This window comes from Vulpes vulpes, chromosome 9 (genome assembly GCF_048418805.1).
Source record: "Vulpes vulpes isolate BD-2025 chromosome 9, VulVul3, whole genome shotgun sequence".
Taxonomy (NCBI): Eukaryota; Metazoa; Chordata; class Mammalia; order Carnivora; family Canidae; genus Vulpes; species Vulpes vulpes.
The window spans coordinates 62,214,521-62,241,245 of NC_132788.1; the positions used below are offsets into that span (position 1 = coordinate 62,214,521).

The 26,725-nt window shown below is 47.8% G+C and overlaps 1 protein-coding gene across 8 annotated transcripts in view; it reads left to right on the plus strand.

Moving 5' to 3' along the window:
* The window catches only part of SRGAP3 (SLIT-ROBO Rho GTPase activating protein 3), a 316,267-nt gene that overhangs the window by 182,961 nt on the left and 106,581 nt on the right, over window positions 1–26,725 (plus strand). For all 8 annotated transcript variants that reach the window (XR_011994562.1, XM_072722250.1, XM_072722251.1 and 5 more), the window contains 2 exons: window positions 1,094–1,286; window positions 20,768–20,930. Coding sequence is in view for 7 of the 8 variants with exons in the window: in XM_026016879.2 (XP_025872664.2) it covers window positions 1,094–1,286; window positions 20,768–20,930 (356 nt within the window). In the remaining variant the exon portion in view is untranslated. The remainder of the gene's footprint in view (window positions 1–1,093; window positions 1,287–20,767; window positions 20,931–26,725) is intronic.

A 26,725-nucleotide genomic window follows, 5' to 3' on the forward strand; every position in this document is an offset into this window, starting at 1 on the left:
TGGACATTTCAAAAACTGTTTTGAATGGTTTTGAGAGTCTATTGGGGGTAAATCCTCAGAAGTAAAGTTTGTAGCTGGGTGGTAGATGGCCTTGAATTTCATGCTAAGTAGTTGGGCTTAATACTCAGGCAGAAGGGTGCTGTGGGGTGTTTTGAGCAGGGAGCTGGTGTGAGCAGAGTGCTTTGGGGACGCTGATGCATTGAGCATATCCCCCATGTGGGATGGCTGGGAAGGAGTTAAAGCAGAGGGGCGACAGCAATGACAACACTCTGGGCTTGAAGATGAGGTTGGCTGTAGTTATTGGGATTTGCCTGTGATTTTTATCTCCTCCTCCCCAGCTTCTGAACTTTTGCCCTGGTTTCCCAGACCTGGTTGGCTGTCAGTACTTCCTGAAGTGTGGGTGACATTCCTCCAGGAGTACTTGAGATGTTGATGCACGGAGCTCCAGGTGATTTAATGTGGAGCACAGACGTGGCCTTAAGTAACACTGAAACCCAAGAGCCCCCCATCCCCTTCTCAGCCTCTCTCTGCAGCCCTGCCTGCATCTGGAGAAAGTCTTTAGCGCCTCGCCCCACTTCCATTTTCCTTTTGTTGATAGGGAGCAGTCAGCTTGGACTCTGGTCCCTTTGGTAAGCAGTACTCTCCAGATAGAGTTTTACAAACTTTTTGCTTTTGTTGAGTTCATTTTCCATGTAGCAGGATGGCAGGCGGTCCTCGTTTTCCCCTCTCCTTAGTGACACAAAACTGTTCATTTCAAATAAGTTCATTTCAGTAAGAAAAGCAAGCCAATTTGCTAGATCATATGGAAGAAATAATAATGCTGGCGGCGTGTGGATATAGCAGAAGCCATGGTGGTGACATGCCATGATTCAGCTTGGGGAAACATTGGGTTAGACCATGTGACAAAAGGCAGCATGTGCCAGACCTCCGCGCCAATGCCGAGGGGCTCTGGGGGAGGGCGGGCGGGCCTGGCAGTGGGTGGGGGGCCCCGGGAATTGCCGAGCCTGCGCCAGGGGCCCCGGGTGAGCTGCGCGCGTCCCAGTGCAGCGCCCACCACAGCCTAACGCCCGCTGCTCCTTGCCTCTGCCCGCAGAGATCCGCACGCAGCTGGTGGAGCAGTTCAAATGCTTGGAGCAGCAGTCCGAGTCCCGGCTGCAGCTGCTGCAGGACCTCCAGGAGTTCTTCCGCAGGAAAGCCGAGATTGAGCTCGAGTACTCCCGCAGCCTGGAGAAGCTGGCCGAGCGGTTCTCCTCCAAGATCCGCAGTTCCCGGGAGCACCAGTTCAAGTGAGAGGGGGCCTGGGGTGGGGGGAGCTGGGCCGAGGGGAGGCAGCAAAGCAGAAAGGAGGCAAACACTCACTGGAGGCAGACGGTGTGCCCGGGGAACCCAGGTTACAGTCATCTCCGTGCCTCACTTCCTCCTAGTAGAGTGAAGATAGTTCTCGTGCCTCGGGATGCTGCAGGGAATGAACGAGGAACACGGGAGAAGCGCTGCAGACACTTAAATGCTCAGTAAATTGTCCTTGCTGTGGCTGTTATCCTACCACGCACCAGGCCTTGTGCTAGGCTTCATTGGACCAAGGTGACCTCCTCGCTCTTTTCAGGACATCCTGACCCATTTATCTGGGGGTCAGCCAGCCCACTTCCCAATTCCCCCAGCACAGTGATCTCATAATCTCCTCTCCATGGAACTGATGCTCAGTGCATCCCTCTTCCTCCCTCCCCTGGAGGATGGGTGCCCCGGGGCTCTTTCTCCACCTTCTTTATTTACAATACACAAACTCCCCTGGTCCTGACTTCTCACACTCCAGACTCTGGGTTTGTGAGGTCAGATCCCCCCAGCCAGTGGTGTGACTGCCTCTGAGTCTAACAGCAACAAAACCTCCTTGCCCAGAACTCTCTTGGGCCTGCCTCCTAAAGCATAGGTAGGAGGTAGCAACCTCAGAGGACCCTGTTCACGGGGCAGAGTGAACCTGGGGATCTTCCACTCCACTGTCATCTCTCCAACCAGTCACCCTCAACCACAGGGGATCAGCAGCTTGCTTTAACCTCGACCCATTCCTTCTTCCTTTGGGTCTGATCCTGTTTTTCTCTCTACATTTAGAAAAATTGTGGTAAATCCACGTAATATAAAATCTACCATCCTAACCATTTTTAAATGTACAGTTATGTAGCATTAAGGATACTCACGCTGTTGTGCAACCATCACTAACTACAGTACATGCCCATAATGCTTTTTATCTTGCCAAACAGAAACTCCATATGCATCAAATGCTAACTCCACGTTCCCTCTCCCTCCAGTTCCTGGCAACCACCAGGGGACTTCCTGTTTCTATGAGTCTCACTACTGTAGGGACTTTGTATAAGTGAAGTCACATAGTAGTTGTCTTTTGTGACTGGCTTATTGTACATAGTATAAGGTCCTCTCGGTTCCTCTGTACTGTATGCTCTTTTTAGGGCTAGTAATATTCCATTGTGTGTATGCAGCACATCATATTTATCTATTCACCTGTCAGTGGGCCCTGGGTTGCTTCCACTTTCTTCCATATATTTTTTGCCTTCTGCTCTGGCCAGGGGGTGCTCTTCTTTTAAACCTCCGTAAACAGACATCTCCCTTTGTCTATGCACAGCATTCAAACACTCACTTTTGTGGAAATTACTTTATCAGAGAGCAAAAATGTATTACATCTTCATGAATACCACTCTTATTTATCTACCCAATCTTATTTTTTCCAACGCAGCCTGCAGGAGGAAGCTTCTATTAATAATTTCCTCCCAGGCACTGTCTAGGCCCATCCACACACATAATCTCATTTTTCTGATAGATTTTTTTTGAGAAAATTTGCTTTTTTTTTATCTTTCCAAATGATGAAAGTAAAATGCTAATTGTATATAACTTAGAAAATACAGAGAAACAGGAGGAAAAAAGTCACTTGCACAGTCCTGCTACTCAGAAGCAAACACACTCACATTTTGGTGCCTTCTCTGGCCTATCTTTTGGTAATAATAACAGCCATCACGGTTTATTGTGGGCAGTAACTGAGCACTTTGGGCCACGTGGGTGTTCCTGCCCTATCTTAAAGGCGAGGACAGTGAAGCTCTAACAAAGCACCTTGTCCAGACATGTCTATGGACCAGTCATTGCAAAAAAAAAAGAATGAACTGTCATTTTCATTCTGCCTCCTTGGCCTGAGATAAGAAAGGGCCAGGTGCAGCCTGAGAGCAGCCGTGGGATCTGAATGCTCCCCTAATACAGGCACACTCACGGAAACCCTCATCTCTGGCTGAACTGTCACTGGAGCTGTCCAGGGCTGTGTGGTTAGGCTGTGGCCTCAGCTCCTGCCTGTCTCCTCCCTTCCCATTTTTGGTGTGAACATGGGGGAGAGGGGGATAGGCGAGGCTGTGGGGGAGCATAGGCAGGGGTCCCTATTGCCTCACATTGCCTGTAATGAGCTCAGCCATCCCCCCTCATGGGTTCATTAAACAGAGGCCACCAGACGGAACAGGAGCCTCAGCTGGCAGTCGGGCCAAGCAGGCTGCTTGACACACTATGAAAGTCTAATTAGGACGTGGGCCCTGGCCAGTGCAGCTGGGATAATGTGGCTTTTGGAAGCAGGAGTCTCTGAGGGATGCCTGGATTTGCCCTTTGACCCCAGGGCCAACCAGTGCTGACCCCTGGCTGCATCTTTGGAGCTCAGTGAACAGGACCTGTGCTGTGCTCTGGGTCCTTTGACCTGCTGTCCAGAGAAGGCTAGTCTTGCTGTCTTACCAATACTTCATTTAAGAGTGTCCATCTCTCTGGCAGGTAGCCTCTCAGGGCCTGGAGGGCAGGGCTCAGGTCTTGTTATTTTATTCCCGCTGCAATGGGCCCAGTGCCAGATGGAGACGGGGTGTTTGCGAATGAGCAGGAGCAAGGGAGGGAGGAAACGTACTTGGTCTGTAAAACCTTCTCTGGCTGAGAGATTTTGTTTAGAGAGGGAATTGATTTGCTCAGGATAGCACAGCAAATGAGTGGCGGAACTGGAATGGGAACTATCGTAGTTCATTCAGCTGCTCTAACGAAGTACCATAGACCAGGTGGCTTATCAACTAATTTCGCACCTCGTTAGAAGCCAGGAGTCCATCATAGCAATCATTTGATATTTTCTTTCTTTTGCTTTTTTATGTTTGATTGTTCATCTCCCTCTTCCACTAGATGGGAAATTGCACCATGGCAGGAACTGCCTGTCTTGTTTACTACAATAAATCAGGGCCTGGCACCTGGTAGATGCTCAGTAAATACTGGCTAACTAAACAAATCAATTAAATACAGAATATTATGAGCACACAGAGGAAGCACTAGGGGACTCAAGGAAGTCTGACTCAAGGAAGCTTTCCAGGGGAAGTAACATCTAAACATTGAGCCCTGAAGAGCAAGCAGGTGGCAGAGTTCAAAAGACATGGCCATAGGGCCTGGGTGCCTGCCCCAATTGTGAGCATGCCCCCCCTCAAGAGAAGGAAGAGTATCTGAGAGCAGGGACTCTGTCCTGTTAATCTTTGTGTTTCAGCACACATCACAGTCCAGGAAAATAAGAGGTCTTCTATGTGCATCATACGTGATGGTAGAAAAGAAACAAGTAATGGTATTGTTCTCCAGATGTTCATCCTGCCCAGGTAAACCCTCAGAGCCGTTGACCTGAATCTTTCTTTGAATCATGTGCCGCAGGGAGCTCAGCGCCAGTGAGTCCAGCCTTGACAGGGTGCCAGCATGGCCGGCTTCTGGTGAGAGCTCTCTGAGCGTGCAGACCGCTGGTCCTCATTGTGTCTTCACACGGGTGGAGAGCAGGGAGAGCAGGCAAGCTCTCTCCTGACTCTTGAAGTAAGGGCACTAATCCCATTCATGAGGCCTCTGCCCTACCGCTAATTACTGCCAAAGGCCCCACCTTCTGATACTATCACACTGGGCCTAGGGTGTCAACATAGGACTTTTAAGGGGACCCAGACATTCAGTGCATAACAAGGACCTCAGGTCTCTTGATTCCAACCTCAATGCTACTCCATTTATTTGCTCTTTATCTGCCAGGCAATTGAAAAAATATATAGCTGCTGAGGAGGTACTATGATGGAAATAAATATAATGCGGAGTGTTCTAGCTATCTATTCTGGGTAACTGCAATACTTAGTACTATAACATAGTACCTCATGGTTTAGTGGGTTAGGAATTTTGACAGGGCTCAGTTGGGTGATTTTTCTACCTTATATGGCATTGACTGGGGTCACTGAGTAATATTCAGCTGGTAGCTGGTCTGGGCTGGAGAGTCCAAGATGGCTTCACCTGTGTGCCTGGCACTTTGGTGGGGATGGCCAAAAGGCTGGACGTAGCTGGACGACCTCCTCCCCTGTGTGGTGTCAAGGCCCCTGTACCTAGCATTTCAGCTGGGTGTCTGACATTGTAGCTCAGGGCCCCGAGAGAGCAGTGGGGAAGCCCCAGTCTTCAAGGCCAGCTCTGGAACTGGCACAGCACCACTTCTCAGCCTGAGCTCAGCTTCAGGAGAGAGGAAATAAAACCCTTCTCTCATTGAAGGATTTGCAGCCCTCTTTGATCCTCCCCACTGAGCTAGAATAGCAGTCAGGGAAGGCACCTGGAGGCAGTGGCGTTGAAGCTGAGACCAGAGGGATGAGAAAGGGTAGCCCTGGGGGCAGCGGAGGGGAAGGAGAAGCTGGTGGAGCTGGAACTAGTGGTGAGGGAGTGTGGGAAGCTATTGAGACACTGGTAATAGGAGGGTGCATGACCCCATTTCTGTTTTTGAAATATGACCCTGGGTTGGAGGGGGCACGAGTGGAGCAGCAGGTGTGTTGGATTATTTCTCTGCAGGCGGGTGGTGGTGATTGCCAGGGTAAGGACAGAACAGACGAGGAGGGGTGGGCAGTACTGGGCAGTCTTTCAGAGGTAGGATTGAGGAAAAGGGGAATCAAGGATGTCTTCCATCTCTGACTTGACAGAAGGATTAGAGAAGAGGGAGGCTGAAGCTGCCATGCTGTGCTGAAATCACCTGTGTTCTTGTCTGTGCCCCTTTTGATGATCACCGGGCTGTGAGCTCAGAGATGGCACTGAGGCTGGCTCTTGACCTAGGGTCCTGAGCACCCAGCACCAGGTTTGGCATATGGTTGGCACTCACTAGATGTTTGTTGAAGGAATGAATGAAGGGTGGTAATTGGAATTGCCCTGGGGTGGCGCTGGTGGGAGGCAGGGAGGGGGACATGTGTCTTCTGGCTGCCTTAGGAGCTTCGTGGGGCCATTTGGGCAAATGGTTACCCACTCCTTGTGCCTGGCGCCTGGTATGGTGTTGCTGAGAGGACAGAGTGTGGGCTTCACAGCCTTCCCAGTGCTGTTTCTGACTGGGGAATCAGGACCACGGATGCCAGAGCACCAGTTTATAAAGTGGGGTCCTGACCAGCAGCATCACATGGGGACTTGTCAGAAATGCAAAATCTGGGGAATCCCCTCAGTCCCACCGAATGAGAAATTCCCTACCCAGAAACTACAGATTGCTGGGTAGGGCCCAACAATCTGTATTTTAACAAGCCCTCCAGGGGATTCTGATGCTTATTTATGTTTAAGAGCACCCTTTGTGATGGTTTTCCAGATGATAAATTATTTACAACTCACTTGGAGGCCATGCTGGCCTGCTAGACCCTTCTTCCCCAGAGTCAAATCCATAATCCACTGCTCTTTCCCAGCCAGCCCTAGCCTGAGGTTGGCTTGTCATTTTCAAGATCTGGAACTGGGGCCTTTTCCTGAGCAGGAGTACTGTGTGATGGTGGTGGGGGGAGCATACCGGGGGCTTAAAACCTGCCTCTCAGGGTAGGTGAATGTCCTACAAACAAGTTGGGTGGTTCTAGGAAGCCAGAGGTTTGCCAGAACTAACACTTTTTCTTCCTCCAGGGTAGGGTTTTGGAAGACACAGATACATGGAGATGTCTAGCTGTGGGTAGGGTGGCGTGGGGTAGATACGATACAGTGAGGGGCAGCTAACTAGCCACTCCAGACTCCCTCTTTGCAATTCCTGACACACATTAGAATATGGAAGGCTATGAGAAGTTTTGCAGTAAGTAAGCCTGTTGACTTCTTTCTGAAAGCTACTTGGCCACAGGATTCTTTCTCCCCTCTAATATTGATGAACATTTCGCCAAACTAGCACTCCTTGGGACCCAGTTTGAAAAGCCCTGCCCTAGCCCAGCTCCAGATTTCCACCTGGAATACCAGCCCCACATGCAAATAGTGCTCTGTGTGTGAGATGATGTTCACTTCTATTCTGATGCCTTTTGTTTTGGATATCTCTTACCTTCCAGGGGATATACCTGAGAAAAATGCTTTCTGTTGCTGTTATTTGGACAGCTGTGGGGGGGGGGGGGGGGGCGGGGCGGGGAAGCAACAGAGAATTTTATTTAAATGTGTTTAGAATTGGGAAAGTCAGATTTTGGAGAGAACTGGGAGGTGCTTGACTAGCTAATGAATAATGTTCCATATTGTATGCAGAAAGGGTCTGCAGCATCTCTCAGCTTGACAGAGCATTTGAGAGGGAGGATTCCAGGGAGCAACTAACCTTTATTCACAGATACGTAGTATGTCCCTAAAAACATGTTATAATTTAGATTCAGCCTCTCAGGGGAATCCTAAGCAGAAAAGCACTTTTTGTAGCAGGTAAATTGAGCCTGTCACTGTGCAGAAGATTCCGAATGAAAAGGTTTGCTTAGAACAAGGTGGGGATAAAGGGAAGGTCCTCCAGGTGGGGCTCCTGTCTCCCTTCATAGCTACTATTCTTACAACTAGTATCACATGAGTAATAGTTTTCCAGTGATACTTTCCAAGAGCTGCTTTTCTCCCATACACTGTGCCAGCCAGATCTTCCCTGATCACTTGGTGCCTGTGCTGTGCAGATGGTTTTGTCTTTCAGATACCCATCACATCCACATTACCATGAGCCAGGTGTTCTACTAGGTGTCTTGCATGCATTGCCTCATTTAACTTTGTGACAAACGTTGTGACCTTTTTTGTTGAAAGCATTGAGGTTTTGAAAAATTAAGTAATTTGCCCAGAGGGACACAGCTAGAGCAGATAAGTAACAGAATTCTAATCTTGGTTTATCTGGCTCCAAAATGCATGCTTCAAGCTTCAATATCTGCTTCAAGCTGTATGACTTTGGGTATCCCCTCACCTCTCTGGGCTGGTTTAGTGTTTACTGAGAGCCACCCATCAGTAAAGACCACTCCATGTGTGGGCATTTAAAGTTCCCTTCTCTCCTCCTGGCCAGCTTCTGCTCACCTCAGCAGGGTCAGCTCAGGGCTCACTTCCTCTGGGAAGCCCCTGCCATAGATCCCTGGTGCAGAGTCAGCTGCTCCTCCTCTGGCCTTCCATGGTGATCTGTGTGTCACTCCCATTATTATTATCAGATTATCAACAAAGGATCCAGTTCATATCCAGTTCTTCTACTTCAGTCTGCTGGCTGCTTGAAGGCAAGGGGTCATTTCTAGTCTCTCTCTCTCTAATCAATCACAGAAGTTTTTTGAAAGAATAACTGAAAAGACCAAGATATGCCAAATACTTTCTTCAAACACATGAAGGAAATAGACTTGCTTTGTGTGGCTACAAAAGGAGAGAGATGAAGCCCAAGGATAGCATCTTCAGAGACACAGACTTCACCTTGACCTTGAGAACATTCCAGTAGCTAGAGCTGTCCAGCAAGGAAAAGGGCTGACTTGAGGATGTGAGTTCCCATCCGTGGAGTTGTGTACATAAAGGTCAGATATTTTAAATGGGCATTACTACAACATGAGGGATGGTCAGACCAGACTGGATCTCTTCAAAATGAGTGAGAGTGGGATCACTGATAGCACATGAACTATAAACATTGAATTATCTTTTCAGTTCTTTTAGTCTCTCTGGTTGGCTGAAGGAGACAGTCTCAGTTTGGTAACCAGTGTGTTGCTAATGCCTCTCTAATCTGGCTTTTCACAAATAGAGAGCAGATCTCAGGCACCAGCATCTGCTGGGGATTGAACGATGCTGTTTTGTTTTCCTTGAATTTACTTTTTCTATTTATGGCAAGTGATGCTGGCTTTTAAAATTTTATTTTAACTAAGACTAGGGAAAGTTCTTGGTAAAGAAATTCATTTAAATAAAAATGAAGCAGCAAACAGGGAGGTATTAAGTATAGTGGGTTTGCAGGAATGGCAAAAATCCTGCAGCCATGTAGGACACCCCAGGGCCCCTTCTGAGTCTTCCTGGAGAGTGAACGCTTGCATCACTACCCTGTCCATCTTCCACCTTTCTGTTTTCATTGCTGGGAGAAATTTTAAAGCAGGAGTCTCAGCCAAAACAGTGGTCTTTGCAACAGCTACGCCTTCTTCTCCTTCTATGTTTGTCCTTCTGGCCCTTTCCTAGATCCTGTACCAGCTTTCCTGGAATCCTCAGAGACTGCAGTCAGCAACTTCCAAGTACTAACCAGGGTGTGATTTATTTATGTATGATATACTTTATATAAATCTATACATGCATATCATTTAAATTGTATTCTAAAAATAAAAAAAATAGTTAATGTAATGAAGGAGATTTTATTTTAAATATTTAATTTATTTATTCATGAGAGACACAGAGAGAAAGAGAGGCAGAGACATAGGCAGAGGGAGAAGCAGGCTCCATGCAGGTTGCTCAGTGTGGGACTCGATCACGGGACTCCAGGATCATGCCCTGAGCTGAAGGCAGATGCTCAACCATTGAGCCACCCAAGCGTCCCTAATGAAGGAGATTTAAAAAATACATATTTTAGAGAGAGAGCAAGAGAGCAAGCACATGCAAAATGAGTGGCGAAGGGAGAGACAGAGGGAGAGAGAAACCCACACAGACTCCTCACTGAGCACAGAGCTCAATCCAAGGCTCGGTCTCACCACCCTGAGTTCACTATCAGAGCTGAAACCAAGAATCAGATGCTTAACCAATGGCACCACCCAGGTGTCCAGGTAATGAAGGAGATTTTAATAAGCAATAATACGCAGAGGTTTACTTTTGACTCAATTCCATCAAACAAATAGTTTAATAATAACCTTTGAAAATTATACAGTACCTTACACTTGCAAATTGCCTCCCCAGCTTTAGCTGCTTACATCCTCCTAAGAATCCTGGTGGAACTGAGAGTCAGAAAAGGTGTCATCATCCCCACCTGATACACAAGGGACCTGAAGGCCAGGCAGGGTGAGCCCTGATTTTGGATTCCCAGGTGATTGGTAAAAGAGCAGACCAGAGGAACCATGGGTCAGGGCCCTTCCTCTGCTTAGCACTGCATACACAATGGTGCACTAATTTTGCAGATGGATAAACCAAGGCAAAGGGGTTTGCAGGGAAAGAGAAGATGATGCTGGCCAGGCATTGCTTAATGGGGCAGAGATTTTCATTCTGGTACCAAAATACTTTTAGCAAGTTTAAGGTGGAGGTACTCAAAAGTGCTGCTGGACACCAGACCCAGTGTGCCATTACTTTGAAGTGTGAGGAATGAGTGAGTGAATCATTCTTCCCCAGGGTGGAGGGGGAGTCCCAGGCCCATTTGTAGTGGGTCTTGAAGTACACATGAGAGCTTGAGTGGAAGAAAGTAGTAATGGGAGGAAGAAAAACAACCATGGGTCATATGAAAACCTACCATGGGTCATATGTCAGTACACATCTGTCATTGGATTTTTCCTAACAACCTAGTGAGGTGCTAGTGGTAATAACTAGTGATGACAGTAATAATTATCATATACTGGGTTTGATGTTAAGAGCATCCAATGTATTACCTCATTCAGTTCTTATGAAACTGTTGTGAGGCAGGTGTTAGCAACTCTATTTTACAGATAAGGAAAGAAAAGGTTTAACTCCTCAGGTTCACCCAGCTGGTGAGAGACTTACTACATGGGTGAGCAGATCCTGCCTCAGTCAGGTGACCCAGCGGATGTAGTCTTTCCCTGTCAGAATCATTCTGTCTCAGGGCTGGCATCAGCCAAAAGGTAGCTTCTAAGTCAGTGGATTTCAGCTGGCTCTCCCTGCCTTAAAAACTCACATTTACCATCTGCCATGTGGTGGTTCTAAGGCAAAGCCCCAGGATAAACTCTTCCCCTTCACCTGGATGGCTGCTCTGCTTCCCAGCTGGCCGTCCTGCCCCAGTGATCTCATCATGGGCCACTTACGACCTTCATTCAGGCTTGACCTATGAGCTCCTTCCTGCCACAACTGCTTCCACTTCCACTGTGCCTTCCCTCAGTCCTGCCCTAGGCAGTGAGCTCCAGAACCATCTGCATGCTGTTTTGACTTCACAACTTCACTTTCAGGCTACTCTGCCTGCAGGGATGCTCCCGTCTTTGTCCTTTCCACCTGGCAAACTCTTATGTGTACTTCAAGGCCCAATGCAGATGTTTCTGTGACTCCCTTCAGAATTAGCCTTCCCTCCCTCATCTAGGGTCCCATTCTTCACACGGGATGACAGAATAGATGTCTGTTATTCTTTCCTGCTTAGCATCTCTCTCCCTTTCTTCTGATAACATCATCAAGATTTTTCCTCTGAGGAATCAAGCCTGAGCAATAGTGGGTCTGTGACCAGCATCTGCATCATCTTGGTCACAGAGCTTTCATCTAAGACCATGTGATTCTAGGACTTTTAGTGGACTGGTGGTGGCTCAGTCAATTGAGCGTCTGCCTTCCACGTGGGTTGTGATCCCAGGGTCCTGGGATTGAGCCCCACATGGGGCTCCCTGTTCAGCGGAGAGTTGGCTTCTCCCTCTCCCTCTGCCCCTCCCTCCTGCTCATGTTTTCTCTCTCTCAAATAAATTTTAAAAATTAGATTTAAAAAACCCACAAAGAAACACAGAAATTGTTCCTTGGATTTCAAGGGGCTTATTGAATAAGTGAGGGAACAAGCCCCACACATGTGAGTGGGGCTTGCAACAACATGAAAGATATCCAAAGGTAACAATCTGAGAAGATCCACATGAGCAGTTTAGACAGATCTCAGGAATCCATGAAGGAAGAGCCTTGTGAACAAGACTTCGGAGAGTGGGTTTTTACCATGTGGCAAGAATAGAGGAAGGCATTCCAAGCAAGTGAAGGCGGAATGTGCACAGGTGCCAAGGCACTGACACCTGGAGCTCGGAGGAGCTAGCTACCCCCTTCTCAGATTTCAGTAGCCTCATTGTCCTGTCATTGAAACTAAATACACAAAAGGGTCTATGTAATGGCCACTTATTTTTTTCACATCTATCCTTCTTATGAGGCTTTTCAAATAAATAAGTTGGGGAATCAGGAACAAAAAAAAAGCCTTTGTCAGATCATGTGTATGCATTTAGGTTTTGGAAAATACAGCTGATGTTGTCAGTATCTGAAGGCCCTCCCTAGCTGCTGAATTGCTCACCCACCTATATGATAGATGAGACAGTAAAGCCTCAGAGAGGCAGAGTGACAAGCCCAAGAACACACAGCTGATTAGCAGAGTCAGGATCTGAACCTCTCCCACTCCCGGTACAATGGCTTCAGATTCCTTGGAAAGCAAAAAATAGATAAATGAAGAAACCCATCCCTGGTTCAGAGCTTTGTCCACTGCCTGGAGAAGGTTTCTGCAAGCAGAGAGGGGGGCTGAGGGAAAGGGCTGGACTGGCCTTGAATGCCAGCTGATGGGGTCAGACTTTACCTCTGCATCACAGGCCCATTCACTCCTCTGACAGACTACAAGAAAGATGCCTGAGTGGTCACATAAACTCTCCTTGGGCTCTTGATCCACTTGCGACAGCAGCCTATTATGGGTTGAGTTGTGTCCTCCCCAAATTCACATGTTGAAGTCCTAACCCCCAGTTCCTTAGAAGGTGACCTTATTTGGAAAGAGACAATCAGGTTAACATGAGCATCAGGGTGAGCCCTAATCCAGCATGACTGGTGTTCTTATAAAAAGGGGAAGTTTGGACACACACACACACACACACACACACACACACAAGGTAAACATCATATGAACTTAAAGGCAGAGATTGGGTGATATGTCTGCAGGCTAAGCAACACCAGCAAACCACCAGAATGTCGAGGAGGGGCATGGAACAGGGTCTCTCTCATAGTCTCCAGAAAGAACCAACCCTGCTGACATCTTGATCTCAGACTTGTAGCCTCTAGAACGTCGAGACAACACATTTCTGCTGTTTGAGCCTCCATTGTGGTACAGCAGCCCTGTGTACAGTGGTAGCCAGCCCAGATGCTCTTCAGGGCTCCAACTCATGCTATACCTCTCCGGCCTCATCGCCACCCCTGGTCACCTCCCCTTTGCCTTCTGGCCACACATTCCTTCTCTCAGTGTAACAAGGCATCCATGCACACAGAGCCTTCACACTTGCTGCTGGGAATGCTCTCCCTCATCCCTGGGGTATGCTGAAATCTGCCTGTCTTTCTGGTTTCAACTTATCCTCCAAGATGCTTTCCATCTCTTCAGCCAACTGTGTGCCCAGTCCTGCCTGGCACCAGAGGAATGGTGGTGAACATAACAGATGTAAGCTTGAGAGGAGTCAAAGACCAGAAACAGAAAGCAAATGAACGGGACAAATCTCAGGAATGGTAGTGCAGTAATGACAATAAAATAGGGTTTTGTGCTGGAGATCAGGGAGCCACTGAGAGTCAGGGAAGGCCTCATGCAGGAGCAACATCTCAACTGAAATCTCAGTAACAAGAAAGACCAGCATGGTCAACTCATTTCCACCTTCCTGGGGCGGGATAACCCCCCATTAAAGACCCTTGAGATACTATGCATTTCTACTTCATAGCCCCTACTACTGATGCAATTTTCTATTTATTTATTTGAGTATTTGATTTTCACCTAAGGCCCCCACTGGATTGTACACTCCACGAGCCAGGAAGCATGATTCCTTTTGCTTACCATTGCCTGGCACAAAAGATGGCACTCCATTAATATTTGTGGAATTAATGAATCATCCTCCAAGCAAGGGCAGTGAATTCCAAATCCTGCTTTGGGTGGCTTAGGTAGCAAGAAGTTACCCATATCCTTTGGGCCCTGGAACTAATTGAGGGAGCTCTTTTCAGGGGCAACTTTGTTGGCAGCCCACTGAGCAAGCCAATATAAGATCCAAGGACGTCCTGGAGGAGAGCAGGAAGCCAGAGGCAGGGATCTGGCATCTTGGGGATGGTGTCAGCTGCATGAGCTTGCCTCTCTCTCAGAGGATCCACAGTCCCAGGGCAGTGGATTTGGATTCATCTGCAAGCGTGGGGCTCTGCAGGCCTGGAAATAGGTTCTGTTTGCTAAGCAGAATTTTCCAGCCTCCAGCCGAGAAGCTGGCTCATTGCTAATTTCATTTCCCTAGCTCACCAGCTCGGCAAGGCCTTGCTTCTCTAGCTGCAGTCTCATGGAGCTTCATAGCCAACTCCCCTAGCCAAAGAAAGAAAGCTGTGACTCACCAGAAAATTTCATTGCTGTTTTTTGGCCAAAAAAAAGAAAAAGAAAAGAAAATATATATACATGTATATGTGAAAGTTCTCACATCATGCCTTAGCTCAGCAGCTTCTGCCTGCTGCATAGACAGACACTGGGATGCAAGATAGGAAAAGTAGAAAGGCTGCTCAAGATGTGCCTTGAGGGGGAGTGCCGGTCAGGTTCACTGTGACATCTTCTAAAAGTGTGGCCACAACGGGCAGAAATGGCTGCTGGCATGGGGATCTGGGTCTCAGAGGTCAAAGAGTTCCCATTCTCGAAAGGGACAAGTAACCTCCTAAAAAAGCGTCTGCTGTGTGTGGTTTGGGTGCTTCTTCCTGTGGTCCCCGTACAATCCAGATGGTCAGTGGGATGGTGACTGATGTGTTGGCTGGAGCCCTCAACACTCTGCACCTGTCCCCTCTTCCACCTTGCTTCCTGGGCTCTAGCCACATAGGCCTTTATTCAGTTCCTTATTTGTACCAAACTCCCCTGACCTTTGCCCAATCTGTTCCCTTTGCTGGGGCCCCTCCCCCTGAACCCCATTCCCTTTACCCACCTCCCCCTACACTCTTTCTTTAGAGTCCAGCCTAAACACCCCTTCCTCAGGGATTACTTCAGGGACCCGCAGGCCAGGTCCCCTTGTTTTGGGCCCTCATGGCAACATACTGTTGTTCTAGCACTTTCTGCAGTTGTTAACTTGACATGCATTTGCAGGATTCCTCAAGGGGTGTCTGTCTCCCTTAGTAAACTATAAACTCCATGGAGGTTGGAACTAAGTCTGTTGTGCTCAAAATTATGTCCCTGGAATCTAGCCCATATGAAATACTCAATAAAAATGTATTGAGTGGGTGAACTGCTGAATGAATGACCATGGAGCTGTTTTCTGGTGTCTAATCCCAAGGCTAATGGTAGTTTGAGTAGCCAGGCCAGAGGGGTTAAGTGACCTGCATAAAGTCCCATAGGCAGTGTGCTGGACACAGGTGGAACACCCACCCTCAAGTCCAGGCATCTTCCTGCTTTGTCATGCTGGGTCCCATCTGTGGCTCTTGCCTCTTATTTCTGATCCAGGAGAACCTGGTACCATTGTGGCCAAGACCACAAGTGGCAGCTCTCCACAGAGTGGTTAGCTCTGCAGCTGGCTGTGGACAGTGCTGTTCACCCCAGCCTTTTAGTCTACAAATGAGCTGCCCCACACAAAGGGAACAAGGGCTAGGAGGAAGTGAGGAGAGAGGAACAAACAGTCTCCCATGCTGGGATAGAGCAAGAGGATGGACCCGCTGGTTGGATGACAGGCGTGGGGCAGCATCTCTGCAGAGAAGGATGAGCTGGCCCGTCATCCCATCCTAGGTAACCAAAGGAGGAGGGGAGGAGCCCGGCCTTGCACCATCCCTCCAGCTACAGCCTGGCCAGGCCTCCCAAGGAGTTACCTCTTCTGCCACATGGTCATGCACATTTGTAAAGAGTTCCATATCATTCCATGGTTTCAGATACCATCCGGCTGCTTGGTACCAGCTTCTCCATTTGTTTCTCCACTCAGATATCACCATCTGGGTGTTCCATAAGCCCTTTAGACTTGTCATGTTCAAACAGAGCTCCTCTCCTTCTCTCCCTACCTCACCATTGTCCTGCTCCCCCTCAGCCTAGCAGATGCCACCTCTGCTCTCCCAAGTGCCCAGACAGGGAAACTTGGGAATCGTTGTGGATGTCTCTTCCTCCCTCCCCACCCCCGTCTGCTCAGTCTCCAGGCCCAGTTCACTATTTAGGTATTTCTTGAATCCCTCGACTTCTCTCCTGGCCCCCTTGAGCCCATCCTCCATAGAGTATTCAAAGCAAGAGTCTGCAAATGTAATTTTACCCTTTTATTCCTCTGCTCTAGACTCTTGGATGGCTCCCCACTGACTTGAGGACAAAGCTCAAACTCTAATGGGACTTATAAAGGTCCTTGGCAATGTGGCTTCTTCCTGTTGCTCCAACCTCATTTGTCATTCCCACCTCTACCCCAGAACATGCTTGAGCCCTCCCTTGACTATGTTCTACTCACCCACATGCTCTCTCCGGCCTCTCTCTGGGCCTTTGTTCACCATATTTCTCCATCTGGAAAGCTCTGCCCTTTCAAACTCCATTGTAGCCTTTCTCAGTCTAGAAAGTGCTTCCTCTGGGAAGCCATCCACCACCTCACCAGCAAATGTGGGCAAGGGGGCCCTCCTCTGCTCCACAGCTCCTTCTCATCACTGCATTCAGGACACTGTGTCATCACCTTCTGTTCCCGTGTGGGTCCCCCTTACGGGGGCAGAAGGCTTGTGGGAGCAGGGTCTTGCCTGCTGTGGTCCCTGCTGCATGCTCAGCGACTAGCTGTGCCCTGGGTGTGTGCGCGCGCGTGTACACACACACACACACACAGTGAGTGAAGCCTGAGAGGACTCAAGGCCCTGGCCTTCCCAGCAGCCGCTCTCTCTAGATTGATGAGTCTTCATCACTTTCAGGTAACTTTGTCCCTCTTGCCTCTGTGCCCCCTGCTTCCCTGCAATATCCAGTCTGAGACTGCTCAGATTGCCTCCTCCCCACAGCTGCTGCTAAGGAAAGCACTGTCCTTTCTGTCTTTCTCTTACAGAGTCTCTCTGACCAGGTGACCTAATTTAACAGTCCCCAAGTCATCCCAGCACTTCTGGACCCTTTCAAGATCACTTGTCTTCTTTCTCTCCCACTTGAAATTCACCTTCTGGCTGTGACTTCCATAAATTTTGTACATTTAATTCCCTGATGCTGTTCAATTCTTGCATCTCAGACTGAGCTAAGCCCCTGAAGTAATTTAAGTAACAGCTCAATTATCTCATCTCTCCCTTAATCTTTCCATTCCTATCAGCACCTAGGAAGCAGTGAAAAATGGGATGTGCAAAATGTTTTCTGCCCGAACTTGCTTCTCCCTTGCAGTTCTTATCTCAGTGTGTGTCATCAACATCCACCCAGAAAATCTTAGAATCACCATCTACTCCTCCCTCCTCCTCCTTCCTTTCTATTTCCAGAAGGTCTCCAAGATTATCTGTCCTTCTGTTGAGGTACCTCTCAGGACCAGACTTCTCTGGCCATACCGCCACCTACCCAGGCCCTCTCTTCTCCTGGACTGAACAAGTCCTGCCTGGTCCTCTTCCCTTCCAGCCCCATGCCTATGCCCACACCCATCTATCCTCCCATCTACTCATCCATTTATCAGTCCACTCATCCATCCACCAATCCACCCATCTACTCATTCGCCTACTCACCCACCCATCTACCCATCCATCCACTCACTCCTCCACTCCTCCACTCCTCCACCCATCCATCTACCCACTAATCCCTCCACTCATCCATCTATCCACTCATCCATCCACTTACTCATCTGTTGACCCACTCATCCATCCATCCATCCATCCATCCACCCACCCACGCACCCACCCCTCCTGCAATCTGCTCTCAGTGAGCTAAACTCACATTGGTTAGATCATACCTCTGCTTAAGTAACTTTCATGACTCTTCTCTGCCTTCCAGGCATTCTTAGCCCTGGCTGCACATTAGAATCGTATAGAAGATATTTTTTTGAATACCAATACTAAGGCTCTACACCTAGAGATTTTAATTTAATTGTTCTTGGATGGGGCCTGAGTCTTGATGTTTTCTCTCTCTCTCTCTTTTTTTAGTCTTGGTGTTTTCTTAAAGCTCCTCAGGTGATTCTAGTGTGCAGCCCAGGAAGAGAACCCATGTGGTTTAGAGAATAAATTCCAAGCTCATTAGCCCACCTACAGTTAAGCCCTTAATCTGTCTCTCCAGCCTCATGTCCTACCAGGCTTCCCCTAACATATTCGAAGTTCTGGCTCTACTGAGCTACTTATCTATCTTTTATCCCTGGTGCCCCGTGTCTTGTCTACAATTCTCTCTCTCCCCCATGCCTCTGCCTGTTTGAAAAAGTCCTATCTATTCTTCAAGGCCCAGCACAAATGGGTACTTTTCTCATGAGTATCTATTATAGTATCTATACATATACTATATCCATAGTATCTACTATGAGTCAGGCACATTACTGGGTGCTGAATATGGTGCCAGGAACAGAACAGTTCCTCCTTGAAGTAACTTGATGGTGAGGGGTGGGAATGGAAATTCCTTTAAGGAAAATGTTCTCAACCTGAGTGTGTTAGAACACCCAGAGGGCTGGTTCAAACATTAATGCTGGGCTTACAAATGGGGTGTCTTACTAAATGGCCTGGCCCTGAGAGCTTGCATTTCCAACAAGTTCTCAACTGATGCCCATGCTGCTGGCCCGGGTTCCACAGTCTGTGAACCGATGCCTAAGCGTGTGGTCACAGGTGTGCTCTCTGCAAAGGTACCATGAGGTGAGGCCTAGAGGAAGAGGAGGAGGCAGTAAAGAGAAGGGCTGGGGCTCATGGATTCCAGATGGAGGGAACAGCATGCGTGAAGGCGCCAGGTGGAAGGGCACCTGGCACAAAGGGACTGTGTGCCTGCGATGTGGAGAGCACAGGAGGAGAGCGGTGCCTCCTCCAACCTCTCAAGCAGAACTGACACTCTGCATGTGATCTCTATTATAGCACTTCATTACCTTCCACCGGGATCCTTTCTTCTGCCTCAGCCACCTGAGAAGGCGCCCCTCCAAGGCACATCTGTGTAACCGTCACCCACGGCCCACCTGAGACCTGATGGAGTAAATGCTGTGGGATTTGGGCTGGGTCATTGAATTTTCATGGTCTAGCCTTTTCTCTAGGCTATAAGTGAAGAAGCAATTTGTTCATTTTTTTTCTGTGGCAGCCTGTCCTTTCCATTTTCTTTAGGTGTTTTCTATCATAACCATCCTGTAACCCAAATTCCCTTCTCCTCAATGCCTGCTACCTAGATAGATTTTTCAGCTCACTTGGTAGCAGCAAGAAAATTCCTATAAGTCAAAGGCCCCTCCTCACTTGTCCTTCCCAAGCTTAGGAGTTGGGGGTGGGGTGTGGGGCATGGGGGTGCTATGGGTGCCCAGAGGCTGTCAGGGCTGCACCCTCAGCACATCCCTTAGGCTGTGGGAGGATGAGGTGGTCATAGTCAGAGTTAGCAAAATTCCCTTCCTCAGAAACGCTGACAGTGGGTAGCTTGAGTGCATCTGTGATCAGCCCTTAGAGTGGGCTGGGGGACCTTGGAGACCACCACCCTCCCCTCGGGAGGTCCTGTCCTCCTCTTCATGCCTATCCAACATCTCCTTCCCACCCTAGGAAGTGGAGGAAGGAAGGAATCAGGGTTAGAGGGCAAGAACATAGCACAATCCACATGTGGCCACATGAGCTTACGGGTTTGATTTTGGTCTCTAATTACGCTTCCCTCTTTCTTCCTGGAGAATAGGATGTATATACTCTTTACTGAAGATAACAGAGGGGCCTTTGAGGAAGTGTAGACAAGAAAGGGATATTCCCTCATTTCATTTTTCAGAAACATCCCGTTTCTCAAGCCTTGGGAAACTATGGTGTATAGAACTGTGGTTCTCTGACTTTAGCATAAATCATGTTAAAACTCAGATTACCACCTCTAGAGTTTCTGATTCAGCAGGTCTGGAGTAAGGCTCAAGAATCTGAATTTCTAATAAGATCCCCGGTGATGTGGTTGGTCTGAGGTTGATGTTGCTTCTGGTTCTCACTTTGAGAACCCCTGTTTTAGTGTAACACCCAGCTAAGAGGATGCTAAGAATTTATCAGTGGTAACAGGAGAGAGATTTGTCTTGTATGTACTTTACCCAAGCATCCCATTGGGAAGATGGGTTAACATCCTCCCAAATACAAAACCTGAAACCCTTCAAGCCCCCAGTTTCATTGAGAGACAAAGGCATGTGTTTCCAAGAGGTCAGGAGACAGAGGCTGGCCCTGGGAGAGGACAAAGGGGCTTGGCGGCGGGGCAGGGAAGGGAAAAGGAAGAGTCCACTTTTTGTTTTTCCACTGCATAGTTTTAGAACTAATATGAGTATTTCAAACACAATTGGTTGAATATTTCTTAGCTCCAGGGAAGGCAGCTTCTGCCCGAAGGGAGTGATGCACATAGCAGATGCCACATGCAGTGGGAGAGGAGAATGGGATAGATCTTAGAGCCAGAAGACCTGGATTTTGCCCCAACACTGCTCTGGGACCTTGGGGGAATTTCTTCACCACCTGTAACTGTGTACTAATGAAACTGAACTTGAAAGGGCCCCTTGAGGGTCAAAAGAGCTACGGTGGATGACAATGCAGAACACTGTATGGATGACAGTTCCATTGAGGCCAATCTGAGCTGCCTTGGTTTCCACAGAAAGGACCAGTACCTCCTCTCACCTGTGAACTGTTGGTATCTGGTCCTGCATCAGACCAGGCGAGAGAGTCGAGATCATGCCACCCTCAACGACATCTTCATGAACAACGTCATCGTCCGCCTTTCACAGATCAGCGAGGATGTCATCAGACTCTTCAAAAAGGTAGGCAAGCGGGCCACCCCAATATCTGTGCTCAGATATCTCTGCCCCAGGCTGACCATGACACACTGGCAGCCAGGGTGGGATGTAGTTTGGGGACATGAGACCAAGAGGGCAGTTGTGTTGCAGGGTGCAAGGGGCCGAGGGCTGGATGTGGTGTCCCAGACCCTGAGTCTGAGTCCTAGATATGGCTGGTGGTCTTAGCCACTTTAGCCACCACCCTCACAAAAATAAAAATCTCTGCAGGGTTGGAAAGTACTAGATGTACATTGTAGGAACTTTGGAAAAATGGACATGAGCACACACACAAACATGAAAATCACTGGGAATGTTATCACTCTGTAATAATCAATTTGGTGCCATAGGGATTTCTTTATATACACATAGGCAAATACATTTTCTGTAAGTTCTCATATTGATGTATTTTCCAGTATACATTCCCCAAATGAGATGAGACCACATATATGATTTTACTGTCTGCTTATGTCACCTAATAAATTATATAACACTGTATTACAAAATTTTCCCGGGTCAATAAATATATTTCTGTACCATTTTTTGATGATTCCATAGTGTTTCATGATATAGCTTATCCTAATTTATTCAACCAGTCTTTTATTGTTGAACACTTATGTTATTTCCATTATTTTATTTTTCCAAATAACACTGTGGTGAGCTTCTTTGTATATATATATACTTTTGTCACATTCATTGCTATTATCTTACAGTTGGTTTCTGCAACAAGAATTTTTGGGTCAAAAGCTTGATCATTTTTAAGGCTTTTGACAAAGTACTTGGTTGTTTTCAGAAAGGTTTTAACCATAAAAATGCCCAGAAGTCAGGAGTGCAGGGAGCAGTCACTTGTATGCACCCTGGGGTCTGTGTGTCCCAACCCCTTGCACAGTGCCTAGCAAAGTAGATGCTGTGGAACTGTTTGTAGACTTGAACTTACCTCTATGGACCTCAGTTTCCTTCTCTGTAAAATGGGCTAGTCCTCTAGCCTCTGTGAGCCTCATCTTCTGTGTCTATCAAAAGGAGTTAAGATCACCTACTTCCCAGGGCAGTGTGGGGGTTAAAGGAAACTGCGTGTGAAGGAGGGGGAGGTATTATTGAGGGAGTGGCTCAGGGTGTGGCCTCTGGGTCCAGAATTCTTAAATATCTGAGTTCATAATTCTGGTTCCATTGTTTATCAGCTGTGTGTCTTTGGATGTCATTACTTTAACTCTGTGCCTCAGTTTCTTCATTTGTGAGATGGAGATAAAAAGACACACAGGGCCTTAGGGAGGACTATGGGGACGTTAACCTCAAGTAAGGCACAGAGAGTGAGTGTTCAGGAAAGCTGGCCAGCATTGTACCAACCAGTCCATCAGAGTGTTACTAGTAAAATTATTGAGCTCATTTGTTCTTGCCAGGTGCCAATTTTAGGGATTAGGTGCCCTGGGATTGCTAGAAGCATGAGGAAGAGGACAAGTTGATTGGAAATGTAATAATCTGTCTGTGGTCAGTATTTGGATTGTCCACTTTGAGGATGACTTCTTCAGCAGAACTGTAATCACAGACTCATTCTCTCCCACCACCCAATAGACACTGGGTTCCTCCTGGGGCCGTGTTTATGAAACGTCTAAGTTTAATATTTGTGTAAGCAAACATAATTATGAAGGTAAATACAATGCAATAAAGAATAAAAACCCCACAATGCTTTGCAAAGCCATACTGGGGTGATTCCAATCACCTGGTCTAGTCACAAGTCCCCGCCTGATGTTGTTGTCACATCTTTTTCCTGGATGGGAGTGACTCGCAGAGAAAGGGCCATCAGGGCTGTTAGGAAATGAAGGGTCTTTTTTCCTGACTGAGGCCTGGGACAAGTGAGGTAAATCTTTTCAGTTCTCATTTCGTCTGACAGCAGCGTCACTGGTGATGGAGGTTAACAGGGTAGAAAATAATGAAAAAAGGTCGACAGCTGAGCTTCTGGCTGCCTCGTTACCAGGCCGGTGCCTGCAGAACAAAGGAAGCGACCTGGCCCCTGTGGGCCAGGAGAGAGCTGGGGACGGGCCTGGCTGGTTGATTTAGCACAATGCCATCCCTTTGTGTCACATCAGTTATAGATAATCTGGGCACGGAGGCTGCACTCCTTATGTACTAATAGCTCCCGCAGACCTCAGAACAACAGCGAGGCCAGCCCCTGGTGAGACTGGGGAGGGGATTGTCACTCACCCCATTCTACAGATGAGGAGGTCGAGCCTGCAAACCTGCCAGAGAACCCAGACTTGCCCTCTTTTGGCCCACAGTCATCACCAGCAGGAGGCAGTATGGCTGGGCTTCTGCAGTTTGTCCCAGAGCTGCCCCTCACTGCCTTAGGAACCTGAGCGAGTCTCAGAGCCTCAGCTTTCGCATCTGGGAGATGGAGGCTGTGGCAGTGTCTACGTCAGGAGGCTGCTCTGAAGAGTGGAGGTAGGCCAAGTGTCCAGCACAAGCCTGGCATCCAGCAGGTGCTCACTAATTGGTGGCTCACCTGTGACCCTGAAGAATGGAGCCCCACCCCGTTCCTGAGCTGGGTCCTAGCACTCGGGTGGGTGTCGCTTCACCATACCACCAAGTCATGCTCTGCCCATGCATCTGCAGGACGTGGGAGTAGCTTCCAGGCCAGGTGTCCTTCGTGAGCTTGGGTCGGGATGCTCTTTGACTTCATAACTTACCTCCTCATGATTCTCCAGTTCCCCTTTCATAGTGCATTCTCTTCTTAAGACTGGAGGCAGCACTTCACATTCCACAAGCCATCCTAGGATTCCTGTGGGCTGGTAGAAGAATGCATGCCAGTGGCCCTTGCTTTAAGTGTCAAAGACTTAGTCATAGCTAAGGAACTGGATGAGACCTTAGAGGCCATCATAGTTGTCAGGGCTTCTATGGTAACCAACAATAGAAACCCAGCTCCGCAGTCTTGAAGGAGGAGAGGGACTTACCAGCTCTCCAGAGCTGAGGCTGGCCCCAGGCCTGGGGGTGCCAGGAGCACAAAAGAACTCCATCTCTCTGCAACTCTGTTCCAATTTTCTCTGTTTTCTAAAATATTTTAGACATGGGGTGAAGGGCTCTCTCATAGTCTGTCTCCATGTGCGAACCACATGACCCCCTGCAGCTCCCGGCTTATATCCCACGAGCTTCAAAGTCCCATGGGAAGTGAGAGCACCCTTCTTGCAGAATTGAGTCTCACGGGCTCTGGTTGCCCATCCTGGGTCACACTAGCACTCCTGAAGCTGCACCTGTGGGCAGCGAGACGCAGTGCTCTTACTGACCAGGCCTGGAAATATCCCACCCCTAAAGCCGGGTGTACGCTCAGCTCCACCTAACCCACAGGGTCCTCTTACAAGAAAGGAAAGAGGTACCTGGGGGGCTCAGTCAGTTAAGCATCTGACTCTTGATTTGGACTCAGGTCATGATTGCAGGGTTGTAAGATTGAGCACCATATCAGGCTCTGCTTAAGATTCTCTCTCCTTCTGCTCTTGTCCCCCCATCCCCCACACTCTTGCTCTTGCTCTTGCTCTGTCTCCCTCTCTTTAAAAAAAAAAAGAGAAAAGAGAAATAAAACAATAGATGTCCATAGGCCTCTGTTCCTGTCCCTTTATCATCTTCCGCAGGTGTCATTCTCCCTCTGCTAGATTTGCCTCATAAAGGGTCTTTATTACCTCTCAGTATGGCTCATTCCATCTGGGGATAACCATGATCAATAGAAAATTCTCCCCAACGTTGAGATGAAATCTCAGTGTTTATACTTATGGTCCTGGTCACATCTTGAGGGCTGTCAGTGGCTCGAGGACAGAAATCATGACCACCCAGCCAGGTCTTTGCCACCTCTGGGTAAATATTCCAGGTCCCTTCAGTTTTCCCTTGTGACTTGGCTTTGTGTATTATCCCCACCTATGTCATGTCCCAGGCTTCTCCAGCCTGCACAAGTTAATGTTCAGAACCATTCAGAATACTCCAGGAAGGTTTGACCAGCTAAGAGTAGAGCAGGGCTCTCTAGACACAATATTTCTAATAATGAAACCTGTGCAGGCATTTGCCTTTTTGACCTTAGCCTCATCACATGGTTGGCTCCCTCTGAGCGCCCTGCTTGAATCCCTGGGTATTTTCTGTTTTTTAATCTATCTTATGAATTCTGCACTTGTGTTTCTTTATATTTGGTCTTTCAGAACTCCATTTTGTTAGACTCTGGTCAAATGGGTTCAGTGTTTTTATTTAGGTGATTTTGCTTTTCTTTCTAAAAATTTTATTTATTTATTTATTTATTTATTTATCTATTTAATTATTCATTCATTCATTCATTCATTCATTCATGAGAGACACACAGAGAGAGGCAGAGACATAGGTAGAGGGAGAAGCCGGCTCCCTGGAGGGAGCCTGATGTAGCACTGGATCCCAGGACCCCGGGATTACAACCTGAGCCAAAGGCAGATGCTCAGCCATTGAGCTACCCAGACATCCCTATTTAAGTGACTTTTCAAGCAGCAATAGGGTAACTCTTCCAAGAGGTCCTAAGTCCTCCTCTGTGGGGGAAGCCTGTTTTATAGCTTCATATCTCCCCCTGTGTTACTTTATGCTCTGTGTCAATTCTTTAACCCCATGTTTGATTCTTCTTTGCCTTCTTAGTGAAGAGGTGGAAAGTGGGTCAGAGAATTGAGGATGAGTTCACAGAGTGAGCTTTGAGTTGAGTGTTGTTGAAGGGTGAATAGGAGTCTGCAAGGGGTGCCCGGGTGGCTCAGTTGGTTAAGTGTCTGCCTTTGGCTCAGGTCATGATCTCAGGGTCCTGGGATTGAGCCCCACAGGGCTCCCTACTCAGTGGGGAGGCCGCTTCTCCTTCTCCCTCTACTGCTACCCCTGCTTGTGCTCTCTTGCTTTCTCATATAAATAAATAAAATCTTAAAAAAAAGAAAAAAAAAAGAAAAAAAGAGTCTGCCAAGTGGGGAAAGAGGTTCAGAGTTCAGTGTTTGGAGAAAGTCAAGAGCACAATGAGTAGAGTATATCATGATAGAGGTCCAAGGCAACTCAAAAGGGAGGCCACAAAATGGCAAGCTTCGGCTAATTTGGTTCTTAAGGATATTATGTGTGGCCCTCACTATATTAAGAAAAATTAAAACAATACTAAAATTTGTGGAATTTCACATAAAAATCAGGGCTTTGTGTTTCTCTTCAGAAATAAGAAGCTCTGAGGGGCATGTGAGGGGCTCAGTAAGTTAAGTGTCCAATGCTTGATTTTGGCTCAGGTCATGATCTCAGGGTTGTGAGATTGAGCCCCATGTTGGGCTCCATGCTCAGCAGTAAGTCTGTTGGAGATTCTCTCCCTATCCCTCCTTCCTTTGCCCCATACCACGCACACACTTTCTCTCAAATAATAAATAAATCCTCAAAAAAAAAAAAAAAAAAAGAAAAGAAAAGAAAGAAACTTTGCCAATATCAGATCCATATGGGTTCATACTTGGTAGTAGTTGGTTGGAATTGAGTAGCTGCTGGCCCCTTTAAGCAGGGCACACTGTCCCCACTGTCCTGGGGTCCCTGCTGTTGCCTAGTGTAGCACAACTGGTTGGCTGCTTTATTTTGCTTCCCTGGCCCTTTATGCATTTTAATTTGTGGCTTCATTTTTAAACATTATCTACCAGTGGTTCACAAATTCTAGCATTATAAACACCACCTGGAGGTTTTGTTAAACAGATTTCTAGGCCCCATCACCACAGTGTCTGACTCAGTAGGGTGGAGAGAGGCCTGAGAATCTGCATTTCTCACCAGCTCCTTGTTGCTGCTGCTGC